General features: G+C 41.2%; 1 protein-coding gene across 1 annotated transcript in view; it reads right to left on the minus strand.

Moving 5' to 3' along the window:
• Positions 1-1,640: 1,640 nt before the first annotated feature.
• The window catches only part of LOC131233779 (magnesium transporter MRS2-I-like), a 54,977-nt gene continuing 30,345 nt past the window's right edge, over positions 1,641-26,272 (minus strand). The window contains exons 6-11 of the mRNA XM_058230567.1: positions 25,045-25,272; positions 24,671-24,715; positions 23,860-23,904; positions 23,690-23,719; positions 2,252-2,371; positions 1,641-2,148 (exon numbers count right to left, since the gene is read on the minus strand). Coding sequence (XP_058086550.1) covers positions 2,008-2,148; positions 2,252-2,371; positions 23,690-23,719; positions 23,860-23,904; positions 24,671-24,715; positions 25,045-25,272 — 609 coding nt within the window. The 3' untranslated portion in view covers positions 1,641-2,007. The remainder of the gene's footprint in view (positions 2,149-2,251; positions 2,372-23,689; positions 23,720-23,859; positions 23,905-24,670; positions 24,716-25,044; positions 25,273-26,272) is intronic.

The raw sequence follows: 26,272 nt of genomic DNA on the forward strand, positions 1-26,272 counted from the left end.
GTTTGTATAAGTTGGAAACAAGTTCAGTGATCCAAACCCTTAATATCAAGAGGGAGATTACAAGTTCTACAGCCGTTGATAAAATGATTCAAGCCTCGAGCATCTAGATTGACAGATCGGGACCAAAATAGCAAGATCAGTAAAATTCCAGCGTCTGCTGAATATATAGTCCATCATAGTAGGGTACATATTTGCTTGTGTTTTCTTAGAGTGCAGAAGATCAACCGCGATAAAGGGAACACATGGGTTAATCAAAATCCAAAATAAAAACCATGACGATGGATGACCCTGACCAGCAAGTGGAGGTGCGAAATGAAGCAGCGTGCATATTAGCCATTAATTAAAATAATCTTTAATTATAAAACTATCAAATTAAAGTGAACAAATCAGATCAGCTGAGAGGTGACCCATCATTAATTTAACAGGGCTCACACTTCCTTCACAAAAGGCTATTTTGACTTCCGCAAAAAAAAATTACTGATGTATGAAAGAATGGCTAAGTAGAGGAGCGTTTTCATCCAAAAAAAAAAAAAGTGTCCAAGAGACTAGAAAAAAATATGGATTTACAATCTGACGTGAGCGCATTTATTACATTATAATTGAGGGTTATTTATATTAATTTTCCGGTGGAAGGTCCGTGCAAATGTAAGTGGCTAACTTTTCTTTTTTAATTATTGTTTGAAGGTCACCAATCAAGCTTAGAGCTGTCAATGGGCTGGACTTGGGCCTGCAAAATCAGAATTTTGAATAAGGCGGGCCCAATGGTCCAGCCGAAAACAATTCAAAACCCGGGCCAAGACCAAACCAGGCCTGGCCTGTTGACAGCCCTAATCAAACCATTAGGATCGCTTGAAAGCAACAATTTTTGTACGGTGGGCCATTTGGGGTAGGGTGCGAGGTGTCTACAGCTCGGATCATCTCCATTTTACACGTGCCCGGTGAAGATTGGAAGGAGATTGTGATTCATCGAGTGGAGAAACATAACCATACAAAACGATCTGATACACGGTGGATGCGAGACCAATTAGCATCTCCACCGTACACTTGGCGCGTGTTGTGGATGATCAGCACTGCAGAATGCAGCCCACCGCAGGGCAGTAATGAAAGCCATATATGTACCACAACAAATACAGACCCTCTCATGCACTTTGAATCTACTCAATTGCAAATGTAAGGATTAGCATGACAATGTTCTTGTCTCATGTAATGCATAAAAGAATTACTAGTGAGAAACTATCAGGCCCTAACACAACCGTCCGGAGCAAGTGGGGCCCACAGCTCGGTCATCAAGCCGTTGATCTGATAAGGCCCGCTATGGGTGGGAAATCTTTGGGTTGTTATCTTTCTTTCTTAACCATCCATTTCCAAGCCATTGATCCCTTGGAGACCTCTGGGGCATCCCCATTAGATCAACTGTCTGGATTACCAAACCATGTGTCCATTCATACAGATGGCTGCATTAAGTTACAATTCATGTCCCGATGCAACCGGACCGATAGTTCCGCGTCGTATATAAATACAAGAAGTCGGGAAAATCAAAGCACTCTATGATCAATTTCTGAAATGGGTCACAAACAACAGGAGTAATCATTGATTATCGACATTAAAAGTACAAGAACAGGACACTGATGTTAATTCTACAACATTTATTTGTACTTTCACCTGAAATCAGATCAATCCCTCCAACGACCATATATATGATCACCACATGTTCATGCAATGGCTGCTGTATCTGATGGTCACCAATCTGAGTTTTATTTTTATTTTTATTTTTAATCTAGAAAAAGAAAGAAACCATTTCTAAAAAAAAAAACAGAAACTAGGCTAAGAAGACAACTCGAAGGTGTTTGATTTTTCAGTGGGGCTAGGTCTGTCGACGGTCTCGTCTGAGTTGGTTTAAGCCCAGATTTTGAACTTGCTGGGTGCTGCGACGAGCTCACTGACAGCCCTAGGCTAACTGGGCCTTCTCTAACCTTGATGTAGAATTTTAGTGTCCACATCTTACCCTCAACGTAGCAGTTGGGAAGCAGAGTCAATTCCAGGAGGGAGGTGTATTAAGACATCAAACCCAATTAGACCTTTGTGGCGCGCATAAAATATGATGGCGATGAAAATAGTGACACAAGTTACTCCCGTGATGATGAGCACCTGTTTGGTTGCACACAAGTAACTTGATTTATATACGAAAACAACATGTATTTGGCCAAGCAGAGATTGTTTATTTGAAAGAAAATAGGAAGAGAAAATGTACCCATTTAAATATATATCCATGGTTTTGATTCCATCCATATGGGACACTCATGCCGAAGTATCCAGCAACCAACGAATAAATAGAGAGGCAAAAAAGTGTACTGTTAAGGAAGAGATCTACCTGCAACGGAATAGAAGAAAAGATAAATAGATATGCAAACAGTGCATTGCAATTGAAACAATTACCGCCGATTATTGCTGTTGTTTTCGACATTGGGTGCGTGGGGGTGCCATAATTGAAATTGCAGCTTCAAACTGAACAACAATGACCCCAAGCACCAAAATAGGCAGACACATAGTGTATATCCGAGATCTAAGGAGATCGGTTATCTATTCAACCACTCACTCAATGTGTAAAATCGGATAAGCCGATATTCAACGGGTGGGATTCATTCTCTGATGATGGGTTGCACCTTTGCCTTCTATGCAAAAGGTCTTTTCAATAAAGATAAAATAGAATGAGAAAAGAGATTCTTATAGTCGGTTATAAAGGACAGTTGTTGAACACCTTTTCGATAAAAGAACTGAATCCAGTGCGGGAGCTTATACTCGAATTACAGCTAGAAATTACCGGCTACTTGATTACTGCTATGAATTACACTATAGAAGGTAAAACAACAAGCTTGAAAAATCAAGATTACACTAAGAAATGTAATTTGCTTAACAAGGGAAGTAAATGATTGCGTTGTGGAATGTAAAATGGCAAGATAATTAAAAGATAGATTGGTATGTTTGGGTTGGTTTGAAACGATTTTCCTTTTTGCAATACTTTTCTATATGTTAATTTGATTTAATTACATGTGTTTTTATCATGCGAGGTGGTTTTGAACCTAAAAATAAATATGCACTTAAAAGGATGGATTCATAGCTTAAAAGAAGATAATGAAGAATTGAATATTTGGAAGTCATTAATGAATAATTCACATGCCAAAGATCCAAGGAAACCAAGTGAAGAATGAAGAGAATCGAAGATTTAAAGTAAATAAAAAGAATCCTGAAAATTGGCTAGAAAAATTATATCATGAAATTCCGAGTCTAAAAAGAGAAGTCCTGAAATAATTTCAGAAACAGACTCCGGTCCCACCGAAATCACGCAAAATAGTCTAGCGAGAAAGTGAAAATTTCAGCCTTAATTCGTTCTGACCGAAGCCAACTTCGATCCCACCAAAATCAGCTTCGGTTCCACCTAAATTTGACAGATTCTGCATGCCTTTTTCATATGCGACTTCGGTTCGACCGAAGGCAACTTTGGTTCGTCCGAAGCTTAACAAAATGTGTAAATCTAAGGTCGATTTGTGAAATTTCCAATTCGGTAGGAAAGTTTAGAGTTCCCCAACTACAAATAGGAGTCCTTAAGATGTTCTAAAGCATCTTTTAGGGTTTGAAAAAAGGAGAGAAGACCAAGGTGAAGCACCGACAAAGTTCTTCCACTTCAATTTCTTCATGGGTTCTAGTTGATCTTTTTAATTTCTTCTAAGATGTTAGTCTTGTTAGGCTAATCTTTTACTTAAGGCTAACGGATGAAGCTTATAGTCTATTTTGATGTTTATCTTACTTTGATTCAAGTATATCGTTGAACTTCTATTGATTTCTAGTTTGAATAAAGGAATATTTCTGGTTTTTTGTGGTTTTTTGTGACTCCAATTACAGTAGATACTTGAAAAGCTTTTAATATCTTCTTATTTATTTTATAATTGTGTGATTTGTAAAATTCATGATTTACCATTGTCTCCTGAGCATGGTATATGGTTAAATTCCCTGCGATCATCACATTAGTGCTTTCTGAGTGAACTAATGCAATGAAAGTTCATATTCTGTTTTAACTGCTCTATCATCCAATTGGATAGGGTACGGCTTCGATTCCAAACTGAGTTATCATTAAATCAAGTATATTAATTTTAAGATTGTTATAGGTGGATTCTTGGATCCTTAGTCTTTTATCTTTATTATTTCAATTTTTTTTTAAATCATTGGATTAAAAACTCAAACCAATCAAGTTAGAATTAGATTAATTTTAGACCGTACTCCTCATTCCTTGTGGATTTGACCCTGTTCTCACCGAGTTATTACTACATTGCAACCCTACACTTGGGGTTGTGAACCATAGGGCTGAAGTTAGGCTACCACTTTTCTTCCTTCAATGCCTCCCAAGGAGGAAAGGTGTGGATTTTCTACACAACCTTCTTGTCTATTGACCCAATCCCAGCTTCAAACTTGATTCTTTCTATCACGGTGGGCATTCAGGGCAGAACGGACACAACTCTAGTCACATTTGTTTATGCAAAATGCTCGAGAATCCTGAGAAGGCAATTGTGAGACCGGCTCGCTTTTTTGGCGATGGGATGTTCGGCTCCTTGGGTTGTTTCAAGAAATTTCAGCGCGGTCTTAAACTCTTCGAAGAGGAGAGGAACTAGCTCTTTCGACTCTTGAGGCTCCTCTAACTTTGCTAAAGGGCTAAATAGGGTAGGGCTGATAGATGTAGGCTTCGTAGAGAGTAGGTTCACGTCATGCAATAACCAGGCTAGCCAAGCAATGGTATGGGCTAGGTTGGATAGAGTGTGCTACAAGAGCTTGTGGATGAACGCCTTCCCGTCATTCCAAGTGAAGCACTTACCTAGACTCAACTCGGACCACGCCCCTCTTCTCCTATCATTTCTAGCTCAATCGAAGTCCTTCTCGAAGCCATTCAGATTCCAACACATGTGGCTGTTACACGAATCTTTCCAGGAGCTGGTTCGAAGGGCATAGGGTTTCGATATTGAGGGGGAGTCGATGTTAGTCCTCCTAAAAAAGTGTAACGTCTCGAAAAAATTGGTATAAAGACACGAGTATCACCTCAGGAAAAAATTACTAAGGATCAAATTCTGTAGAAATTAGATAAAAATTAATTAAGTATTAAACTAAATAATCAGTGAGGTTAGCTTGGACAACAATTTATACAAATTGCAAGACCCAAAACCATTAAAATCTCTAACTCAACATTACCTAAAAACCTACGAGCAATCTCAAAACCCAGTTGCTCCCGAGAGCACATTGAAACCCCGTATCAAACCTGGACAGCGCGTCGAAAGTCCGATTACTGTGAAACTATAAGGTTATGACCATCTTACTAGGCTTAACAACCATCGTGGGAATCAAGCTCAAATAGTATCCAGAAATGCACAACTTGAGCCCCAAGCGAAGTGTGTGAGAAATGCGAATATCTTTAGAAAAGGAACTCAAACTTAAGTGAATTGGACCATTCGCTTACGGGCAAAATTGAAGACTTCAGACCGTCAGTTTTTGACCAAATTTTACCCATAGATCAGGAAAATTTCCTTGCACATGTCAGTATACTTGTGGCCCTCATCGAGTGACGATGACCGTTGAACTGATACAGGTCCTCCATGATCTATCCACAAATCCAATCAGACCGAAATTGTACCTAGCTTAGATCCATGGTCAAGGAACTTACTCCATGATGTAGGTGAGTAATGGGCCTCCAAATGAGTCCCGTTTACCTGAAGCAGACACCATTTAGTTATAACCTAAGTATACCATGGCCATGGGGCCATTTAAACCAGTTCTAGGCCCATTTAAGGACCTTAAACCACCCCATTCCTATTTCATACGAATTTTCTCCTAAGCCTAGGAGAGAAGAGAGAAAAGAAGAGAAAAGAGTGAGGAGAAGGGAGAGAGTTTGGGAGATCGAGGCGGTGCTTCTCTCTAACGACTACACGCACTAGATCGTCTTTACATCTAGCTACTCGAGCCATTTCAACTCTGATTTGGGTAAGAAATCCTAACTATAATCTTGTTTTAGGAATCCAAATTGAAGAATCGATGAAATAGCTAACATATTTCGTGATTTAGGTAGTCGTTGTACTGTAGACGGGGACGTAGGATTCGAACCAAGTTCGAAACGAGAAATCCAACGGAAGGTGTGGACTATAAACGTTTGGGTTATAGTTTTCAAGGCTTTCAATGTCAGCAATGATTTATGTCTGACTTAATTGCTGCCATATAATCTTGGTTACGATGTATTCGATAAACTATACGTGTGTGTGTGAACTATGTGAACATATAATGCATTCCATGTGTTTGTTGAAATGTTTGAATGAAAATAAAATTATCATTTAAGCTTGCCATGACTATTAATCTAGAATACATGCTTGTTGTGTGTATGACAACTCATTTGTGAAAGGATTTACCATAATATATGCTATAACTAATTTAGTTTATGTATATAGTATTATGTAATCTAAATGTCTGATAAACTATCTGAATGAGAAATTATTTGATAAATTGCTTCCAACAAGGGCGTTGAGATGGGATTCTCAACTACCTTATTCATATTTATAGTTTCCTTCAAATAATGTGAATTGCTATGTGATTTATGGACGAAATGCATATGTATATTAACATGTTCAATGTGTTTGATAAAATGCTCACATGAGAATTATGTTTGAATTGTTTGTCAAATGCTGTTATGAGTAACGTATGTGACTACCTATTGCATTTGAGTATGATTGGGATTGCTACGTAGTCCAAGCAATTGGTAATGGTTCCCGATTGAGTGGCCGAACTAATTTCACCACATTAGATACGTTCGATGAAGCCAAGCCGTACGGTGATTGTCGACAGTAGTTAAGCCACGCGGAGTGCTTACGCGCTCCATGTCGATTAATTTAACGTGCGTTCATACCAATCGAACTTGTCAAATAAACCAATTGGTCAATTGTGTGTTCACCATGTATGGACACTACTGCTTGAATCTAAGGTACCACTTACTAATGTAAAACCCGTTTCAACCATGGTATCAAGATCTGTTGAGACTCATGAGCCGGACATGGTAGTGTATGAGACACTGTGGTCGAGCTGTCGGCCTACGCTGGGGTGATGAGCCTCCCCGTAGTGACCAGTAAGCAACCCAAGCTCATGAGCTAAATATAGTGGTGTATAAGACACCGTATTCGAGCTGTCGGCCTACATTGAGGTGATAAGCCTTTCCATAGTGACCTCGAGTATAAATTAAGCCTACGCTGAGGTGACGAGCCTCTCCGTAGTGACCTTGAGTGTAAACTCGTGAACTTACCTATCCACTGTTTTCATCAGGGATGATGCCCTACAACTTATCTATCGTATGTGATTAATTAGGATTGACAACCCTAGTTGGATCCTTGTTTGAGTAAATGATATAACGGGAGATACCTTATCTTCCCGAATCTATTGTATGAATAAGCCTAATTAAGTATTGGCTAACACGACCATGCACCACATTGCATGTGCTTTGGCGAGGAAGTGCACGTTTAGGGAGTTTGCCATACGCGATCGTGAGATAATGTCACTGAGAGAGTGCAGGTGAGGGCATACATCATTATAGCATACCATTCCTGCATTAACAAGAGTACTTAGGATATGATTATTGTATTGCTTTATCATTATTGTTTAACTGAATTGATAACATGTTAACCTTTACCTTGTATTACTACTGAGTTGATCACTCAATCCCACTCTGGGACAGCTTTTAAAACACCAACCAAACTCTGTTTTAGCTACAGATGATGATGAGGCTTTCGCGACGAAGCCAGACTTCTTTGACGAGGAGTTCTCCTACGTTCAGCTCTCAGGCAAGTCTGTGTAAACCTAGAGCTACGTCGTCGGGATTACAGGAATATTCAATTAGTGGAACATTTACATTTTAATATATTGTATATTTTGAAACAGATTATGTATATATTCAACCTGGTAGCACGTTCATACTCTGAAGGTTATGAAACACGTATATACTTTATATATTTATCTCAGTCTTCCACTGGCTTAATTACATTAACTCTGAAGTATGATATGTTGTTTTAGTGTAATCTCACTCATGTTCAATACACTAATATGGTCAACATTTAAACATTATTATCTATGTTGCATAAGTGATGCGTTGGAACTTGGGAGTTGAGCTTTGCTCAACCCCCGATTTTCAGGGCATTACAAGTTGGTATCAGAGCATGATTTGGATTAAACTGGACCTGAGTTATGGCACCACGATGCACACTAACGTACTTTGACTTAAGTGAGGGCGATAAAACATAGAAATGATCATAGGATCCCAAGTTTCACCGACGAGCCAAACTGACCGTTGAATATAACCTGTATGCATCTTTGATCATGTGAAATAATCTCAAGTCCTTTCTAGACCGTCAATCGATAGGCTTGGATGATGATTCAACGAATCCCACACTCAAATGACCTAGAAAGCATGAATACGCACTTGTTGGACCCCCAAAACACTTCGCATGGGTGTAGGGGCCCAAAACTCACTTTTCGGTGGGACCCAGGGGGTCCCTCGCATCTTTCCAGCACCCGGGGGGGGGGGGGGGAGAAGGCCACTGCCCACGGTCCAGCAGACTGCTGTGGCATCATGCCCCTCTCCAGCAGGCCGCAGCAGGCCCACTGGTCCGGCGGCCCGCCGCCCTCTCCCACCCGTGTGGGGCTTGCATTTCGTGTAGGGCCACCCTATTTGCACCCCTTTGCCTCTCATTCCTCCATTTCACTCCATTCAAGCTCTCCAAATCCCTCAAAAATCTCACTTTTCCTCTCAAATCTTCATTCCATACTCAAATCTTCTTCTTCTTCTTCATTACATACCCATCCTCCACTATTTTCCTTAAAACCCATCTCCTACCACCTTCTATCTCCCTTATTTCCTCTTATTTGAGCACACAAATCCATCTTTGTGTCTCATAAACCCCAAAACCTATCAACCCATCTTGTCCTTCAAGCTTTCTTAACCCCATGGCTCTTTTTGAGCTAGTTGCTACAATCTTCTCCCTCTCCACACTCCTTTCTCTCATGGGAAAGAGAAGGGCATCCACAGATGAAGTCGGGCCTAGTTGCCTAACGCTTCCAAGGAAGAAAATGGGTGCCGAAGCAAGCACGAGCATCGAGCAAGAAAGGAGATCAAAACGGGATCTTGACCCGCCGATCCCCATTGAAAGATTGCTACTGGCGGGCATCGAATTGGGTAGGTTCCATAACCGTAGAGTGGTATTCGAGGCCCATGTTGATGAAAGGCTATTTGGTCTATACCCAGTGATGGAAATGCTCCTAGAAAATGGTTGGGGTCCCATATTTGAGGGAAATACCCATGCGAGTGAAGGAGCAATGCGTGCCTTCAATGCTCATATACGGGACTCATTACTGGAGCCGCTATAGTTTACTATCCCTTTGGGAAGAGAGCAAGCCATAGTCAATGTTGACATGATAGCTCAAATCATGGGTATAGAGTATGGACTTGTACATGCTAGTGAGAAAAACCTTACCAGTGAATGAGAAAGCAATCGCTGCACCCGTTTCCTCTGCGGCCAGCTTGAGCAGTGGAGGCAAGGAAATAGCCTTTCATCGACCAAATTTATAAACGATTTTCACCTGCTCCACATATTTACATATAATGTATATCCAAGGTGGAGCAACCACACGGAGTGTACTCAACTCATGGTTGATTTCTTATACAGAGCTGGTTAGGGAGACAAGCTATGCCTGCCTATATTTGTCCTATCTCATATTGTGGATACTGCACGATCCATACGGGGAGATGCCTCACTTCCCTTCGGCCGACTTATTTGTAAAATTGCCCGCCACTTTAGTTTTAGACTCCATATGGGTGATGTTGCCCTGATCATATCATTAATGACATTACGCTCAACAATATGGGCATAGGCCCCAGGCAGCGACAAGCCTGTCTAAGATGTTGAAGCTGCTGCACTACACTGAGGTAGAGCAGGTAGAGTTGGTTGCTTATATGTTCGAGAAGGAGGCCAGTCTCTGGTGGAACAACATCCTACGAATAGTTGCCCCTGGATACGTATGGACGTGGGACGCGTTTGAGACATGCTTCTATGGAAAATACTTCCCCCCTCACTTACCATAATGAAAAGGAGGGTGAGTTCCTTCACCTTCGAAAGGGAGGAATGTCTTTGTTAGAGTATGAGAACAGATTCACGGAGCTAGCCAGATATGCTCCTTTGATAGTAAGAGACAAGTCGATGAAGATGCAACAATTTTCAGAGGGTCTGTGGCTTAAAATTCGCACAAAGATGTGTTGCGCTAGCATTTCCAATTATGTTGAGCTAGTGAACATGTCCTTGCGAGCTGAGCAGGATGGGGACAAACCCGAGGCCTTGACCTGACTTGCCGAACCGACCATTCCTTGATAAGAGGCCACGTGCAGATTCGCCTCCCAGGCTTATGGCTCCACTGACCTAGCAGAGGCGATTTGAGCTATGGTGCGCCTACTATAAGAGCATGGGCCATACAGACACTTATTGCTTTATCAAAATGAGGGATAATGGCTTTACGCCGCCTCAAAAGATCAACCGTCAGTTACTACAAGCCATTTCAACTCCATCTCTACGATCAGCAGTGCCAGCACAGCCTTTTTATAGACCGAATGTACCTTGAAGTTGTTGAGGGTCAAATATTGCATATCAGACCCAGTTGCTGCATAGTTTTACAAGCATGATACCGTTTAATGGCCTGATTTAATTGTGTTTGTGATGCAGAGTATATTTATGAGCATGGGTTGAAAAAGGGTGGTAAATGCATGGATTTGATGCTCTAGGAGCACCAAGGCAAGGAACGGACTCTAGAAGACCAAGAGCGACGGAATTATACACCAGGGGTCCGCGGAAATTGAGAAACTGAAGCTCAAGTGGCCTGAAAGTCAACCAGAATGCAAGATCATAGGATTCCCACCATCTGATCAGTTCGAAACTTCATACGTGGCCTGAGGACCATAAAGTAACCATACACGTCAAATTTCAGCCATTGGATCCCTCTAGAAGTGGCCCAACGGACAGATCAGCCCCTTTAATCATTATGTGGGGCCCGCCTGATATCCGGATATGCTTCAAAATTGTTCTAGACTGTTTTAACCACGTGTCAAAGCGGATGGACGGAGCGGATTGCTCACGATCATCACAGTGGACTCCGTATGCACAGCGGGTGTACATAGTGCACCGCTGCCCGCGCTGCACCGGACGGAGAGTCCGGTCAAACTATATGCTGACCCGAGTCCGTCTTCCTCTAAGAAACAGCGTCCGACGCTGTGTCCACCGGGAGATCGTTGTGGGCCCCACTCAATCCTCAGTTCGATGATCCAAACCGTCCATTTGATCCGTAGGATGGCCAAGACCCTCGCCTAGGTATTTTTTCTCCACCATGCAACCTATCGCACGTTCCTAGCCGTTTAACGCAGAATGGGCGGTGAAATTCAAAATTCAGTGGACCGCATCAACGGACAACCAAAACCGTCCATCTCCAACCAGAATTCCGAGGCGAATCCAACTGACGGAGTGGATTTCCTCTCCAGCATCATTCATGACCTCCACCAACATCCCAGCGCAAGCCCTGTTACGCGCAACCGGGACTTCCGGATCGTTCCCTGATCAAGACAGTGATCGGATCAGCAATCCAAACCGTTCATTCTCATCAACAGGGAGCCATGACCACCACCAAGAAGTCCGATTTTGATTTTGGATTATCAGTCGTCCAAAATCTCAAGCCAAACGAGGGTTGATCACGAGTCCTCCGCTTGTCGCTGCGAAAACCATTTCATTCCGACTCCAACACGGTCTCTGGTGCGTAAGACTTCCGCATGGAGGACAGAAATTGGGCTCGGACGACAGTTCTGTATAAGAGAACGGAAGAAAGAAGAGAAGGGGGTGCTCGGTTTGGTTTTGAATGGGAGAAAAACAGAGGTCGGCTGGAGTTGGGCTCGGTCGTGGGTTTTCTGCTGGAGTTGGGCTCGGTCGTGGGTTTTCTGCTGTAACAGAGAGAGAGCTGCCGGAGCGTCAGGGCTGAAAACGAGAGAGAGGAAAGGTGAGAGGTTAAAGATAAGAAGTTTTTTTCCTTTATTTTTCTTCTCTTTTTCGTTTTCTTTTTCTTTCTATTTGTTTTGGGTTTAGGCCAATCATGAGTGGCTAAACCTCTTAGCTAGGGCTAAGAGGTGAAGCTTGTGGCGAGATGGGAGATACTATTTCCTGCTTTTCATTTAAATTCAACTGAAGTTGATTTGTATCAATGGAATATTTTTTAGTCTTTAATGGTCTGTTGTGACTGAAAATTACAATGGGATTGCAAGGGCTTTGAATATTTCTTTCCTTTTTTTTTATGTTTATGACGTCAGGAAGCCCTGTTGTTCACCATCGTCTCCTGGGCATGGTTGGATGACAGTACCCTTCCTGATCCTCATACATTGTTGATTGGTTGATAATTAGTTTAATCCTGTTGTTGGCTTTGTCTCCTGAGCATGGTTAGATGATGGAATCCATTCTAATTCATATACCTTTCATCTCTTGAAAACCAAATCAAGTAAGTTCAGTTTGAATTCCATAATCCTTGATGCAGGCATAAGATCTCCCTGATCTCTACAAGTGGATCCTCTGAATCCCTAGTTCCCTTCCTCTGAATTCCTTAAAGTTTTAGATAATTATTCCACAATTATTTCTTAAATTCTATTTTGTTTAGATCGCATCTTAGTCTAGTTCTAGTTCTACTTGGTTTCAGATAACGTACAGGTATCAGTCCTTGTGGATTCGACCTCGGTCTTACCGAGTTTATTACTACAACACAACCCTATACTTGGGGAGTGAACAGAAGTAGGCCGCCTCAACGACCTATGGCAACGCAATCGAATCGTCCTCAACAAGCATAAGTACATGCACTTGTAGTTGAAGCGTCTGAGTCAGCAGCTACAGTGCCTTTAGCCTTCGAAGTCACAGCACATATCCAAGGTATACCAGTTTTTCTGTTGGTGGACACTGGGTCCACTATTTCAATGATAGCATACTCCACAGCCAAGCGATTAGCCCTGAGCACTACCCATATGGTTGGGGTGAGAGTCATTATGGCAGTAGGAACCTTCACAGATGCCACTAAGCTTTATAAGGGTTACTTAATAGACTTAGGAAGCATGGTGGTGTCTATTGACCTGATTGTTATCTCATTATATCATTATGACGTCATTCTCGACATGGATTGGCTCACTGAAATGAAGGCAAAGATCAATTGTGAAACCAGATTAGTGACAACATATAGCCCCGAAAACACGACCTTCACTTTCCCCGTTCAGGTCAGTTGCCCCTTCCGGGTCCTTTGTTATGCATTCCTATTAAAATATCATGATGGTCCGTCACTTGGGGACACGCCTATGATCCAGGATTTCTGGGACGTATTCAATACGATACCTGGACTACCTCCTTAGCTCGAGATCGACTTTACTATCGACCATGTGCTTGGTGCGACACCTATTTCTCTACCGATGTATCGCATGCCTCCATGTGAAATGGAGGAATTGAGGAGACAGATTAATGATCTGTTGGATTCAGGTTTCATACGACCGAGTGTATCTCCTTGGGGAGCACCTATGTTGTTTGTAAAGAAGAAGGACGGATCGCTGTGATTGTGTAATGATTATCGCAGGTTGAACCAAGTGACAGTGAAGAACAAGTATCCCTTGCGCAGGATAGATGATCTGTTCAACTGGGTACAGTATTTCTTGAAGATTGACTTACAGTCCGGGTACCATCAGCTGCACGTCAAGGATGAAGACGTGCAGAAAATGACATTCAGAACTAGTTTTGGGTACTACGAGTTTCTCGTGATGTCGTTCGGACTTAAGAATGTACCGGCTGTGTTCATGGACCTCATGAACTAGGTGTTTTGGCCGTATCTGTACCGGTTCGTCATTGTATTTACAGATGACATTTTGATATACTCCAAGAGCCGAAAGGATCACGAAGAGCACCTGCGAGCAGTCTTCATTACTCTCAGGAAGAACCAGTTATTTGCTCAATACCAGAAATGCAACTCCTGAAAGGAAGAAGTCAAGTTTCTGGGACATGGTGTCTAAGGAAGGTATCGCTGTAGACCTCGCAAAGGTGGCCGCAGTTCAGGACTGGGAATAGTTCGGTTCCGTTACAGAAGTGAGGAGTTTCTTCAAACTTGCTGGCTACTATCACCGCTTCATTAAGAATTTTTTCAAGATAGCCAGACCGATATGCAACTCACTCGAAAGGATCTTAAGTTCGCCTGGAACGAGAAAGCAGAAGCAGCCTTTCAGGAATTAAAAGACAAGCCGACGTTCGCGCCCGTGCTAGTATTGCTAGAGCAGGGGGTCAAGTATACTATATACACCGATGCATCTCATGTTGGTTTGGGTTGTGTTCTTATGCAAAAGGACAGAGTGATTGCCTATACATCACGACAGTTAAGAAAACATGAAGAAAACTACCCCATGCACGACATGGAATTAGCGGTCGTCATTTTCGCATTAAAGCTTTAAAGACATTACTTCTACGAAGAGGAGTTCGAGCTCTTTTACGACCACAAGAGCCTTAAGTACATATTCACACAGAGAGACCTGAATATGAGGCAACGACGATGGATGGAAACCCTGAAAGATATTAAGTTTAAGGTCTCCCACCATCCTGGTAAGGCCAACCTTGTGGCTGATGCATTGAACCGCAAGAAGACAATAGAATTTGTGGTTCCGCTAATGATCGGAGAATGGAACATGGTAGAATTTGTGCGAGACTTCGAATAGAGGCTTACAACAGAGGAGCAATTCAAGAGCATCGCATACATCCGCGTGCAGCCACTTATTGATGACTGAATCATTGTGGCTCAGAGAGAAGATGAATGATTGATGAAAATGAGGAAACGAGCTAGTGGCAATGAAGACTTTGAATGAAGAGTTGGTTCGGATGGGGGTTTACGTTATCATGGCTGCCTATGCGTCCAGAATCTTCATGACTTGAGAAAGGAAGTTCTCGAAGCTGCTCACAATTCGAAGATGGCAATGCATCCTGATAGTACAAAGATATATCGAGATATGAAGTGTTCATACTGGTGGGACAACATGAAGGCCCATATAGTAGATTTTGTATCCCGTTGTCTCACGTGCCAGAAGGTCAAGGCCGAGCATCGCTGACCTCCTGGTTTACTTCAGCCCATGCCCATAGCTGAATGGAAGTGGGACTTCATATCTATGGATTTTATTTTCGGGTTGTTAAAGACGAGGAAGGGACATGACTCTATTTAGGTGATTGTGGACCGATTGACGAAATTGTCTCATTTCCTCCTGATTAGAGTCTCAAACTCATCAGATGATTTAGCCAAGTTGTATATCAAGGAGATTGTACGGGTGCATGGAGTGCCTATGGAGATTGTGTCGGATCGAGATACACGATTCACATGGATCTTTTGAACTCGAATTCAAGAAGCAATGGGAGTGAAACTGAAGTTCAGTACTGCGTTCCACCCACAGACTGATGGGCAGACAGAATGGGTAAATCAGGTGTTAAAAGATATGTTGAGGTCGTGTGTGCTCGATTTTAAAGACAGTTGGGATGACTATCTTCCCTATGCAGAGTTTGCTTATAACAACAGTTTTTAAGTGAGCATTAGCATGGCTCCCTACGAAGCACTGTATGGGCATCCATGTCGAGCACCTCATTATTGGGCAGAAGTTGGCGAGAAGAGTTTGATTGTCCCAGATTTAGTACAAGCGACCTCAGAGAAGATCGACATTATCAGGCGTTGACTTCTTGCAGTATAGAGCAGACTGAAGAGCTACGCCGATACCAGACGACGACAGCTAGAATTTAAGGTTGGGGACCACGTGTTTCTTAAGGTTTACCCCATGAAGGGAGTCCTTCGCTTTGGCAAGAAAGGAAAATTCACGCCGAGCTTCATTGGCCCATTTCAAATTCTAGACTGAGTGGGTGTGGTAGCATACTACCTTGCTTTGCCCATACCACTTGCAGGCGTGCACAACATATTTCACGTATCGATGCTAAAGAAGTACGTTCCTAACCCTTCCCATATTATCAAATGGGAGTAGGTATAGTTGAGTAAAGACGCTACTTATGTATTGTGACCAACACGTATTCTTGATGGGAAGGAACAAGTGCTGCGCAGCAAAGTGAATCCGCTGGTGAAAGTACTGTGGACTCACCACACTGAGGAAGAGGCTACCTAGGAAACGGAAGCCGAAGTCTATAAGAACTACCCTCAAATTCTCGAGGAGTACGAAAAGGTACTAATTTCGAGGATAAAATTTTTCTTTAAGGGGGGTAGATTGTAACGTCTTGGAAAAATTCGTACAAAGACCCGAGTACCACCTCAGGCAAAAATTACTAAAGATCGAATTATGTAGAAATTAGATGAAAATCAATTAAGTACTAAACTAAATAATCAATGGGGTTAGCTTGGACCATTATTTATACGAACTGTAAGACCCAAAACCATTAGAATCACTAACTCAACATTACCTAAAAACTTAAGAGCAATCTCAACCCAGTTACTTCCGAGAGCACATTGAAACCCCGTATCGGACCTGGACCGCGCATCGAAAGTCCGATTACTATAAAACTATAAGGTTATGACCGTCTTAATGGGCTTGACAACTATCAGGAATCGAGCTCAAATAGTATCCAGAAACGCACAACTTGAGCCCCAAGTGAAGTGTGTGAGAAACACGAATATCTTTAGAAAAGGAACTCAAATTTAAGTGAATTGGACCATTCGCTTACGGGCAAAATTAAAGACTTCAAATTGTCAGTTTCTGACCAAATTTTACTCATGGATTAGGAAAATTTTCCTGCACATGTCAATATACTTATGACCCTGATCGAGTGACGATGACCGTTGAACTGATACAGGTCCTCCACGGTCGATCCACAAATCCGATCGGACCGAAATCATAACCTGGCTTAGATCCATAGTCAGAGAACTTACTCTATGACGCAGGTGAGTAATGGGCCTCCAAATAAGTCTCATTTGCTTAAAGCAGATACCCTTTGGGTATAACCTAAGTATACCATAGCCTTGGGGACATTTAAACCAATTCTGAGCCTATTTAAGGACTTTAAACCACCCTATTTCCATTCCATACGAATTTTCTCTAAACCCTAGGAGAGAGAAGAGAGAAAAGAAGAGAAAAGAGTGAGGAAAAGAGAGAGAGAGTTTGGGAGATCGAAGCGGTGCCTCTCTCTTATGACTACACTCACTAGATCATCTTTACATCTAGCTACACGAGCCATTCCAACTCCGATTTGGGTAAGAAATCCTAACCCTATTCTTGTTTTATGAATCCAAATAGAAGAATCAACGAAATAGCTAACCTATTTCATAATTTAGGTAGCCGTTGTACTGTAGTCGGGGACGTAGGATTCGAACCAAGTTTGAAACCAGAAATCCGACGGAAGGTGTGGACTATAAACGTTTAGGTTATGATTTTCAAGGCTTTTAATGTCAGCAATGATTTATGTCTGACTTGATTGCTGCCATATGATCTTGGTTACGATGTATTCGATAAACTATACATGTGTGTGAACTATTTGAACATATAATGCATTCCATGTGTTTGTTGAAATGTTTGAATGAAAGTGAAATAATCATTTAAGCTTGCCATGACTATTAATCTAGAATACATGCTTGTTGTGTGTATGACAACTCATTTGTGAAAGGATTTGCCATAATATATACTATAACTAATTTAGTTTATGTATATAGTATTATGTAGTCTAAGTGTTTGATAAATTGTCTGAATGCGAAATTGTTTGATTAATCGCTTCCAACAAGGGCATTGAGATGGGATTCTCAACTCTCAACTACCTTATCCATAGTTATAGTTTCCTTCAAATAATGTGAATTGTTACTATGTGATTTATGGAGGAAATGCATATGTATATTAACATGTCTAATGTGTTTGATAAAATGCTTACATGAGAATTATGTTTGAATTGTTTGTCAAATGCTGTTATGAGTAACGTATGTGACTACCTATTGCATTTGAGTATGATCGGGACTACTACGTAGTCCAGGCAATCTGTAATAGTTCCCGATTGAGTGGTCAAACTAATTTCGCCACATTAGATATGTTTGATGAATTCGAGTCGTACGGTGATTATCGATAATGGTTAGGCCATGCGGAGTGCTTACGCGCTCCATGTCGACTAATTCAGCGTGCGCTCGTACCAATCAAACTTGTCAAATAACCCAATTGGCCTATTGTGTGTTTACCATGTATGGATACTACTACTTGAATCTAAGATACCACTTACCAATGTAAAATTCGTTTCAACCATGGTACCAAGATCCGCTAAGACTCATGAGCTGGGCATGGTGGTGTATGGGACATCGTGGTCGAGCTGTCGGCCTACGCTGGGGTGACGAGCCTCCCCGTAGTGATCAGTGAGCAACCCAAACTCGTGAGCCGAATATGGTGGTGTATGGGACACTGTATTCGAGCTGTCAGCTTACGTTGAGGTGACGAGCCTTTCTATAGTGACCTCGAGTATAAATTAGGCTTATGCTGAGGTGACGAACCTCTCCGTAGTGACCTCGAGTGTAAACTCATGAACTTACCTATCCACTGTTTTCATCAAGGGTGATGCCCTACAACTTGTCTATCGTATGTGATTAAGTAGGATTGACGACCCTAGATGGATCCATGTTTGGGTATATGATATAACGGGAGGTAGCTTAGCTTCCCAAATCTGCTGTATGAATAAGCCTAATTAAGTATTGGCTAACACGACCATGCACCGTATTGCATCTGCTTTGGCGAGGAAGCGTACGTTTAAGGAATTTTTCATGTACGATCATGAGATGATGTCGCTAAGGGAGTGCAGGTGAGAACATGCATCATTACAGCATACCATTCCTGCATTAGCAATAGTTAGGATATGATTGTTGCATTACTTTATCATTACTACTTGATTGAATTGATAACAAGTTAACCTTCGCCTTATAATACCATTGAGTTGATTACTCACTCCTACTCTGGGATGGTGTTTTAAAACACCAACTAGACTCTGTTTTAGCTGTAGATGATGATGAGGCTTTCGCGACAAAGCCAGACTTCTTTGACGAGGAGGAGCAGTTCTCCTACGTTCAGCTCTCATGCGGGTCTGTGTAGACCTAGAGCTGCGTCGTCGGGATTACAGGGATATTAGATTAGCGGAACATTTACATTTTAATATATTGTATATTTTGAAACAGATTATGTATATATTCAGCCTAGTAGCATGTTCATACTCTGGAGGTTATGAAACACGTATATACTTTATATATTTATCTCAATCTTCCGCTGGCTTAATTACATTAACTCTGGAGTATAATATGATGTTTTAGTATAATTCCACTCATGTTCAATGCACTAATATGGTCAACATTTAAACATTATTATCTATGTTGCATAAGTGATGCGTTGGAACTCGGGAGTTGAGCTTTGCTCGACCCCCGATTTTCGGGGCATTACAGAAAGCTCAAGAGTGTCAAGCATGCCTTGAGGAGTTAGAACAAGGACACCTTCAGGACTATTTTTCAGAATTTAAGGATGATAGAAGGGATCTTAGTCGGGTTAAGACTGTAGCACATAGATCCATGGATCCTTACCTACAGTAGATGGTGCAACAAACAAAGGAAAAGATGGCCCACTTGGAGCTCTACGAGGAGGTCTTCTTAAAACAAAACTTTAGGAACCAGTGGCTTGAGAAGGGTGAGCGGAACACCAAATTCTTCCACAGCATGGCTTCTGGGCAAGTGAGAAGATTGATAATCAAGGAGATCAAATTAGAAGATAGGATGGTGGCGGCTGACCAGGAATTGATTAACCAAGCTCCGATTGATTTCTACTCGAAGCTGATCTTGCAAGCAAAGCCTTCAACGCAGGGGGGATCATGAAGGTCATTCTGTCATGCATCACAGTAGAAGAAAACGAGGCACTGCTGGTTGAGCCGTCAATGGAAGAGGTGATTGAAGTAGTTAAGGCGCAACCAAATGATGGGGCCTCGAGCTCGGATGGCTTTTTCGAGGCTTTCTTCTAAGGATGCTGGAAGACAGTTGGTCAGGACATCCTTGACGTAATGCATTCTTTCTGCAGAAGTGGGGCTCTCCCCAGGGCCTTCACATCGACACTTATCTTCCTTATTCCAAAGTCACCCTCTCTAGATAAATTTTCTGATTTTTACCCTATCATCTTATGTAATTGTGTCTATAATATTTTCTCTAAAATTATTGCTGATAGACTGAGAGGGATTCTTCCCATATTCGTCTTCGTGGAATAAGGGGCTTTCATGCAAGGGAGATCTGTGGTAGAAATTTGTGCTCTTGCTCAAGAAATTTTTTGAGACATTAACTGAAAAGTCAAAGGGGGAAGCATTCTCATCAAACTAGACATGGAAAAAGCTTATGATAAGCTCAATTGGGCCTACCTAGTGGCAGTCCTTGTTAAGTTTGGGTTTAGCACGAGATGGATCAAGATGGTTGAAAAATATTGAGCAACACCTAGTTCTCTGTCCTGATTAACGGTGAGTCATGTGGTTTCTTCAAGTCCTCAAGAGGGCTTCGCCAGGGAGACCCTATCTCGTCAGGTCTCTTCATCTTAGTGGCATAGGTTCTCAGTAGAGGCTTTAAGCAATTGGTTGACAGGGGTTTCTATTGACCTTAAGACTCGCAGGGATTTCCCGTTGGTCTCACATCTCCTCTTCGCAGACAGCACGATCCTATTTGCGAATGACAGTTGTGAATCACTGAAAAAGGAATGTCAGCTTTCTCAACCACTACCAACGAGTGTCAGGGAAGAAAATCAATGGTTAGAAGAGCTTCTTCATCCTCTCTGCCAGTTAGGCTAAAGCGCGCGCAAGGTCAACCCAAAGGATCCTTGGATTTAACAAGGGGGTACCTCCGTTCACCTACCTAGGGGTCCCTATTTTCAAAGGGAGACCTTAGAAGACTTACTTCCAGCCAATGCTAGAGAAGATACACAACATAATATCAGGATGAAAGAGCATAATTTTATCCCAAGCGAGAAGACTTACGTTGATCAACCACGTGTTGTGCAGCGTCCCAATTCACACTCTTGTAGCTATGGAGGTCTCTTCTAGCCTATTAGGAGACCTGGAAAAAGCTTTCTCGAATTTATTTTAGGGCTGGGAAGGGAATATGAAGCGATGTCATTGGTTGAATTGGAAGAAAATTACGCTTCCAAAATCTAAGGGTGAAAGTCCTAAAAATTGTGATGAAGGCCTTTCGGATGACGATGGCATGGATTATCAAATATAAGGGAGGTATAGCAGTTAGGAGGCATTCATGAAGGCGAAGTACTCCTACGACTTCCAATCAGCAAGCAGTGCGAATCTCGCCACCTTTGCTTCACCCATGTGGAAGTGAATCTGCAAGATAATCCCAACTGTTGCTACCCAAGCCCATTGGTTAATCGAAAGTGATGGTTGTAGCTTTTGGGAGGATGACTAGTCAAGATTATGGCCCCTCAGTGCCTGGTGACTGCAGACGCTGCCCCCTTAGTTTCAATCAATTCATGAGCTTATTAGGCCTAATGGCTAGCGTTCACAACCAGGTGTGCAACATCTCCTCCCATAAGTGGTGCCAAATCATATTTCAGATGAGGGGATTTGTACCTCTTTAGCAAAGGACAAACATATTTGGATAGATTCCGTGTTGGGTGAATTCGACATTGTCTCGGCTTGACAAATTATCAAATCGATGGGGAAGAAGAAAGAGTGGTCAAAATGGGTGTGGCACCCAAAGCTATCGACGAAACTTTTGCTCCTTACAAGGAAGATCATCCACAATGTTGTTTCGGTGGATGCCAAAATTCAAGCCAGAGGAGTCTGTACTGCTTCTAAATGTGACTATTACCCTTCAACTCAAACATCCCACGTTGAGACAATTGATCACTTATGCTCTTAGGGCGATATAGAAAGAAGGGTGTGGTAAAACTTTGAGTTGTTGTTTAATATCCATGCAACTAGCTACGCCCTAACTTTCGGTAGGGCAGCCAGATGGTGGGTAGCAACTGCAACAGTTGACTGTTTGCTACTCTAAGGGGGTCTCACACCTGCCTTCATCTTTTAGGAAATCTGAATGGCTAGGAACGACGCCCGCTTTAAAGAATCCATGATTTGTGCATCCAAGGTGATCGCCAGGGTCCACCACTAGATCAACCTACTCGGCCCAACTCTCCCCCTTCCCAAGGTGGTGAAGAGGTTGCACGTCACAATGTTAAGAGCTTTGGGGATTGAAGGGCAGACAACTAACTCGAGGAAAGCCCATGTGGTCAAGTGGGACAGAACCTAGCATGGATACGTCAAGATCAACATAGATGGATTAACGTTAGGAAACTCGGGCCCTTCCAGGTCGAGAGGGGAGAGTGGAGTTGAGATAAATAGCGCAGGTGACTTCCTATTTGCTTTCTCATCCAGTTATGGCTTTGGATCCAATACCCGGGCAGATATTAGGGCGATCTAGGAGGGCCTTTCCAGGTGTACAGATTTGGGTTTTACCAAGGTGGAGGTGGCTAGTGACTCTAAGTCTGTGGTGGGATAAGAAATCTTCTCCCTCGTGGGCCATGTGGTACTGGCGGGCCAAGATTAAGTCGCTCATGTGTAGCACGGAGGTTAGCTTCTCCCACAGCCCTAAAGAGGCTAACTCCATAGCGGATGAACTAGCACGTTGGGGGAGTGAAGGCCAAATGCATAGGCTTTTCCGATCATCGGCGGAGCTGAGGTCTTTTATTCCGGGTTAGAGTGGGTTTGGGAAGTTTGAGGGAGGGCTAGATTTTTTGTCTTGGTTTTCACGATAGCCAGACCTGTTCACCTTTTTGTTTATGGGTCCGCCCGAAATTTAACATATATAAATATCTCCTATTAATGAAAAATATTTTATAGGTAAAAAAAAAAAAAAAGGAATTTAGGAGCCGTTGATCGGCTACCAGACTAGAAAAATAAAATAAAATCCAGCGTGGGATCTTAGACTCGAATTACAACTAGAAATTACCTGCTACTTGGTTACTACTATGAATTACACTACGAAAACAACAAGCTTGAAAAGTAAAGATTACACTAAGAAATGTAATTTGCTTAACAAGGGAAGTAAAGGATTACACTATGGAATGTAAATTGATAGGATAATTGAAAGATAGATTGGTTTGTTTGGGTTGATATGAGACGATTTTACTTCTTCCATTCCTTTTCTATTTATAACTTCGATCTACCCATCTAGATCTTTCCCTCGTTCCAACGGTTGCTATAACCGTTCTCCACTACTTGGAACTCTAGTTGCTTCTGACGTTCTAGCCGTAATTGCTTCCCCTCTTACCACCTATCCTGTAATCATTCACGCACGACTGCTTCTTTAACGAATGCTTAAGCAATATACGGCACCATCTAATACACTCTAGTCATGATTAACAAGAAGTCTTCTCCATACACCATGCGGATCCGTACAAATCACACATAAGTCTCCCTAATTGGCTATCATAGGGAATGACGATACTGGGAATGAACACCGGTAGTAAAATGCAAGAACTTGGAGATCAAACTAAAGAAAGAATCCAATGCATGGGCAGTTCATTACCAATGCCCTTATAAAATCTCACCTGAATCAGTCGATTTCGACGATTGTCAAGCTGCAGCAAAAAAAAAATGACTATAAGATAGGGCTTTATTTTATTTATTTATTTAGAAAAAAAACCAGTAATATTCTATTTCCATCCGAATAAAACCACATGGATATAAAAGAAAGAATTCTTCATGTACAAACAATTACCTGAATATTAATGTAATCCTCCGTGTCGTTAATATATTCACGTAGCTGGAAAGATATTTTAATTTAGTAAAACTTCGAATAAAAAGGTAAAATAGAAAACAAAAAAGAAGAAAGAAGATGGTTTACCACGTACAATAGTAGTCAGAACAACATGATATTCAAGGCCTATAGATCTGCCTCGTGAATTTTGAGGGTTACTAGAAGATTTCAAGCTGCTACTTAGGATTCTAAATGCCAATAGGATTAACTTTCTTGTATCATCCGATATGATAGAGCCGTCAATGTGATAGCAAATGTAGCAAAATATAATTGTTATAGTCAATCATGTGCACTGAATCCTCTATTTAAGAACTCAGCAAAGTAGCCATTAGCTAAAGATAATAATCATCATCATGCGCAATTGCTACCGGACATAAATGTATGCAGATCTTTGAATTATATATACATATAGTGCTTGACACCCAATAATTTGTAGACAATCATATTTAGCATTTTTTTAGAACTGCATTAACGGCAATAACCATAAGATACCGATTTAAGCAATCTATTCAGGACATGGTGTCACTCTTACACGAAGAAAATTGGGAAAACATAAAAAGACTGCATCTAATATCCAGGATACAATCAATTTTTCTACAGTATAAAATACTGGAAGGATTTGTAAGCCCAACTAGAACTTTTTTTTTTTTTTATGGAAATGTAAAAGCAATAACATTTGTGAATAGCAACTCGTTTTCAAATTGTAATTTCTTCGTAAACCATTACTGAAAAAATCAATAGTGATGACTACCAAAGCTTAATCAGTGCATACCGTGGTCAGTTTGTTCAGCGTGCCATCAATTTGCATGAAGTATGCCTGCGAAATTGAACAGAAGCTCATCTTAGATTTTGAATTTGAGGAAAGTGGTTTGCTAGAGACATTGGCGATGGAGGTTGTCTTGTCTCCAACATGTTCACCCTACATGCAACAGACATCTATAGTACAATGGAACTGCCAATTAGGTATGTGACAATTCACAACATAGAAAGGCCATTGACCCTAAATAGCTGGGGTAGGCCACCAGAAAAATAGTTCTGATTGCCCTAGAAATGTCCGATGCATGAGCGGTGCAGAAGAGTGAATATCCACTTCAAAAAAGCTGCAAGTGTCCTGATCAATGATTATTGACGAGTAGGTTTTATAACCTCTAGTAACATCTCAAGTTCCTCGACGTCATTCTCATTGCCGTGAATCATTGCTGCGCTTGCCCTACTTGCTCTATATTTCTTTGAGCCTATGGTTGGAGAGGCAGGGAACCAATCCGATACAGCCGAGCCACTACCAGGTGATGATGGACCAGCCAATTTTCTTGACAAGTAAAGGTCTGCCATATCATCATCATCATTCAGAAGTTGTTCAAGCTCATCCCTTACCTGGAAAATGCAATGAAATTATTCATAGGAAAATCACACAATGACAGAATCAGAATGTCGCTGTAGTCAGGATTTAAACATACAATGATGTCAATATGAGCTGCAACATCCACAACTTGAGAAAATAAATTAAGAAATTAGATCGGATGGATGACAAACTTGTTTTGGAGTCATCTTAGAAGATACATCTAAGGTTAGAACAGGCAGCACTAATGAAGTTTCAATCTCTATTTCAATGACTGCTTTCAATGAAACTTCAGGAATTTTTAAAATAGACATTATTACACACTTTTAAATCATAATACCTCATACACACTTTTAAATCATAACACCTCAAAAGAGAAGTGCATAGGTATAGGGTTCTAAGCTATGTGTTGTCAGTCTGACTGAACTAATGCCACTATATTAAAATTAAATGCATAACATTTAGAGTGTATATGATCATCATTTCATCAAACACTCTTAAATACTTTGAAATTAGTCTCAATTAACAGATGGTTGAAGGGAAATTTTGAAAAAAAAATATTTTAATAAATTTTTTATTAAAAAAGTATTTTTATTTTTCAAAAATTGATAATGACTTGACAAATCAGTAGATCGATTCTCATATATACTTGATTTCATGTTTGGAGTGCAACATTGTAAACAATTTGAGGGAAATTTGAGAATTTTTGAATTTTTTTCAAAATTTCTAAAATTGGACCACTTACATTCAAATTTCAAAATTAGAATGTATGTGATGATCATTTCATCAAATACTCCTAAATACTTCGAAATTAGTCTCAATTAACGACTGGTTGAAGGAAAATTTTGAAAAGAACACGGAAAACATGAAGAACCAATATATATCGAAATCAAAGTTCCAACCCCATGATTTTTAATGCAAAACATGAAAACTAATAGATTTTTTTAGACAAATTAATAAACATTTTATTGAGAAACTCACAAAAAGTGAGAAAATAACAAATAGATTTATAGCTATTTGATACTGATTTAATAT

This window comes from Magnolia sinica, chromosome 18, assembly GCF_029962835.1.
Source record: "Magnolia sinica isolate HGM2019 chromosome 18, MsV1, whole genome shotgun sequence".
Classification (NCBI taxonomy): domain Eukaryota; kingdom Viridiplantae; phylum Streptophyta; class Magnoliopsida; order Magnoliales; family Magnoliaceae; genus Magnolia; species Magnolia sinica.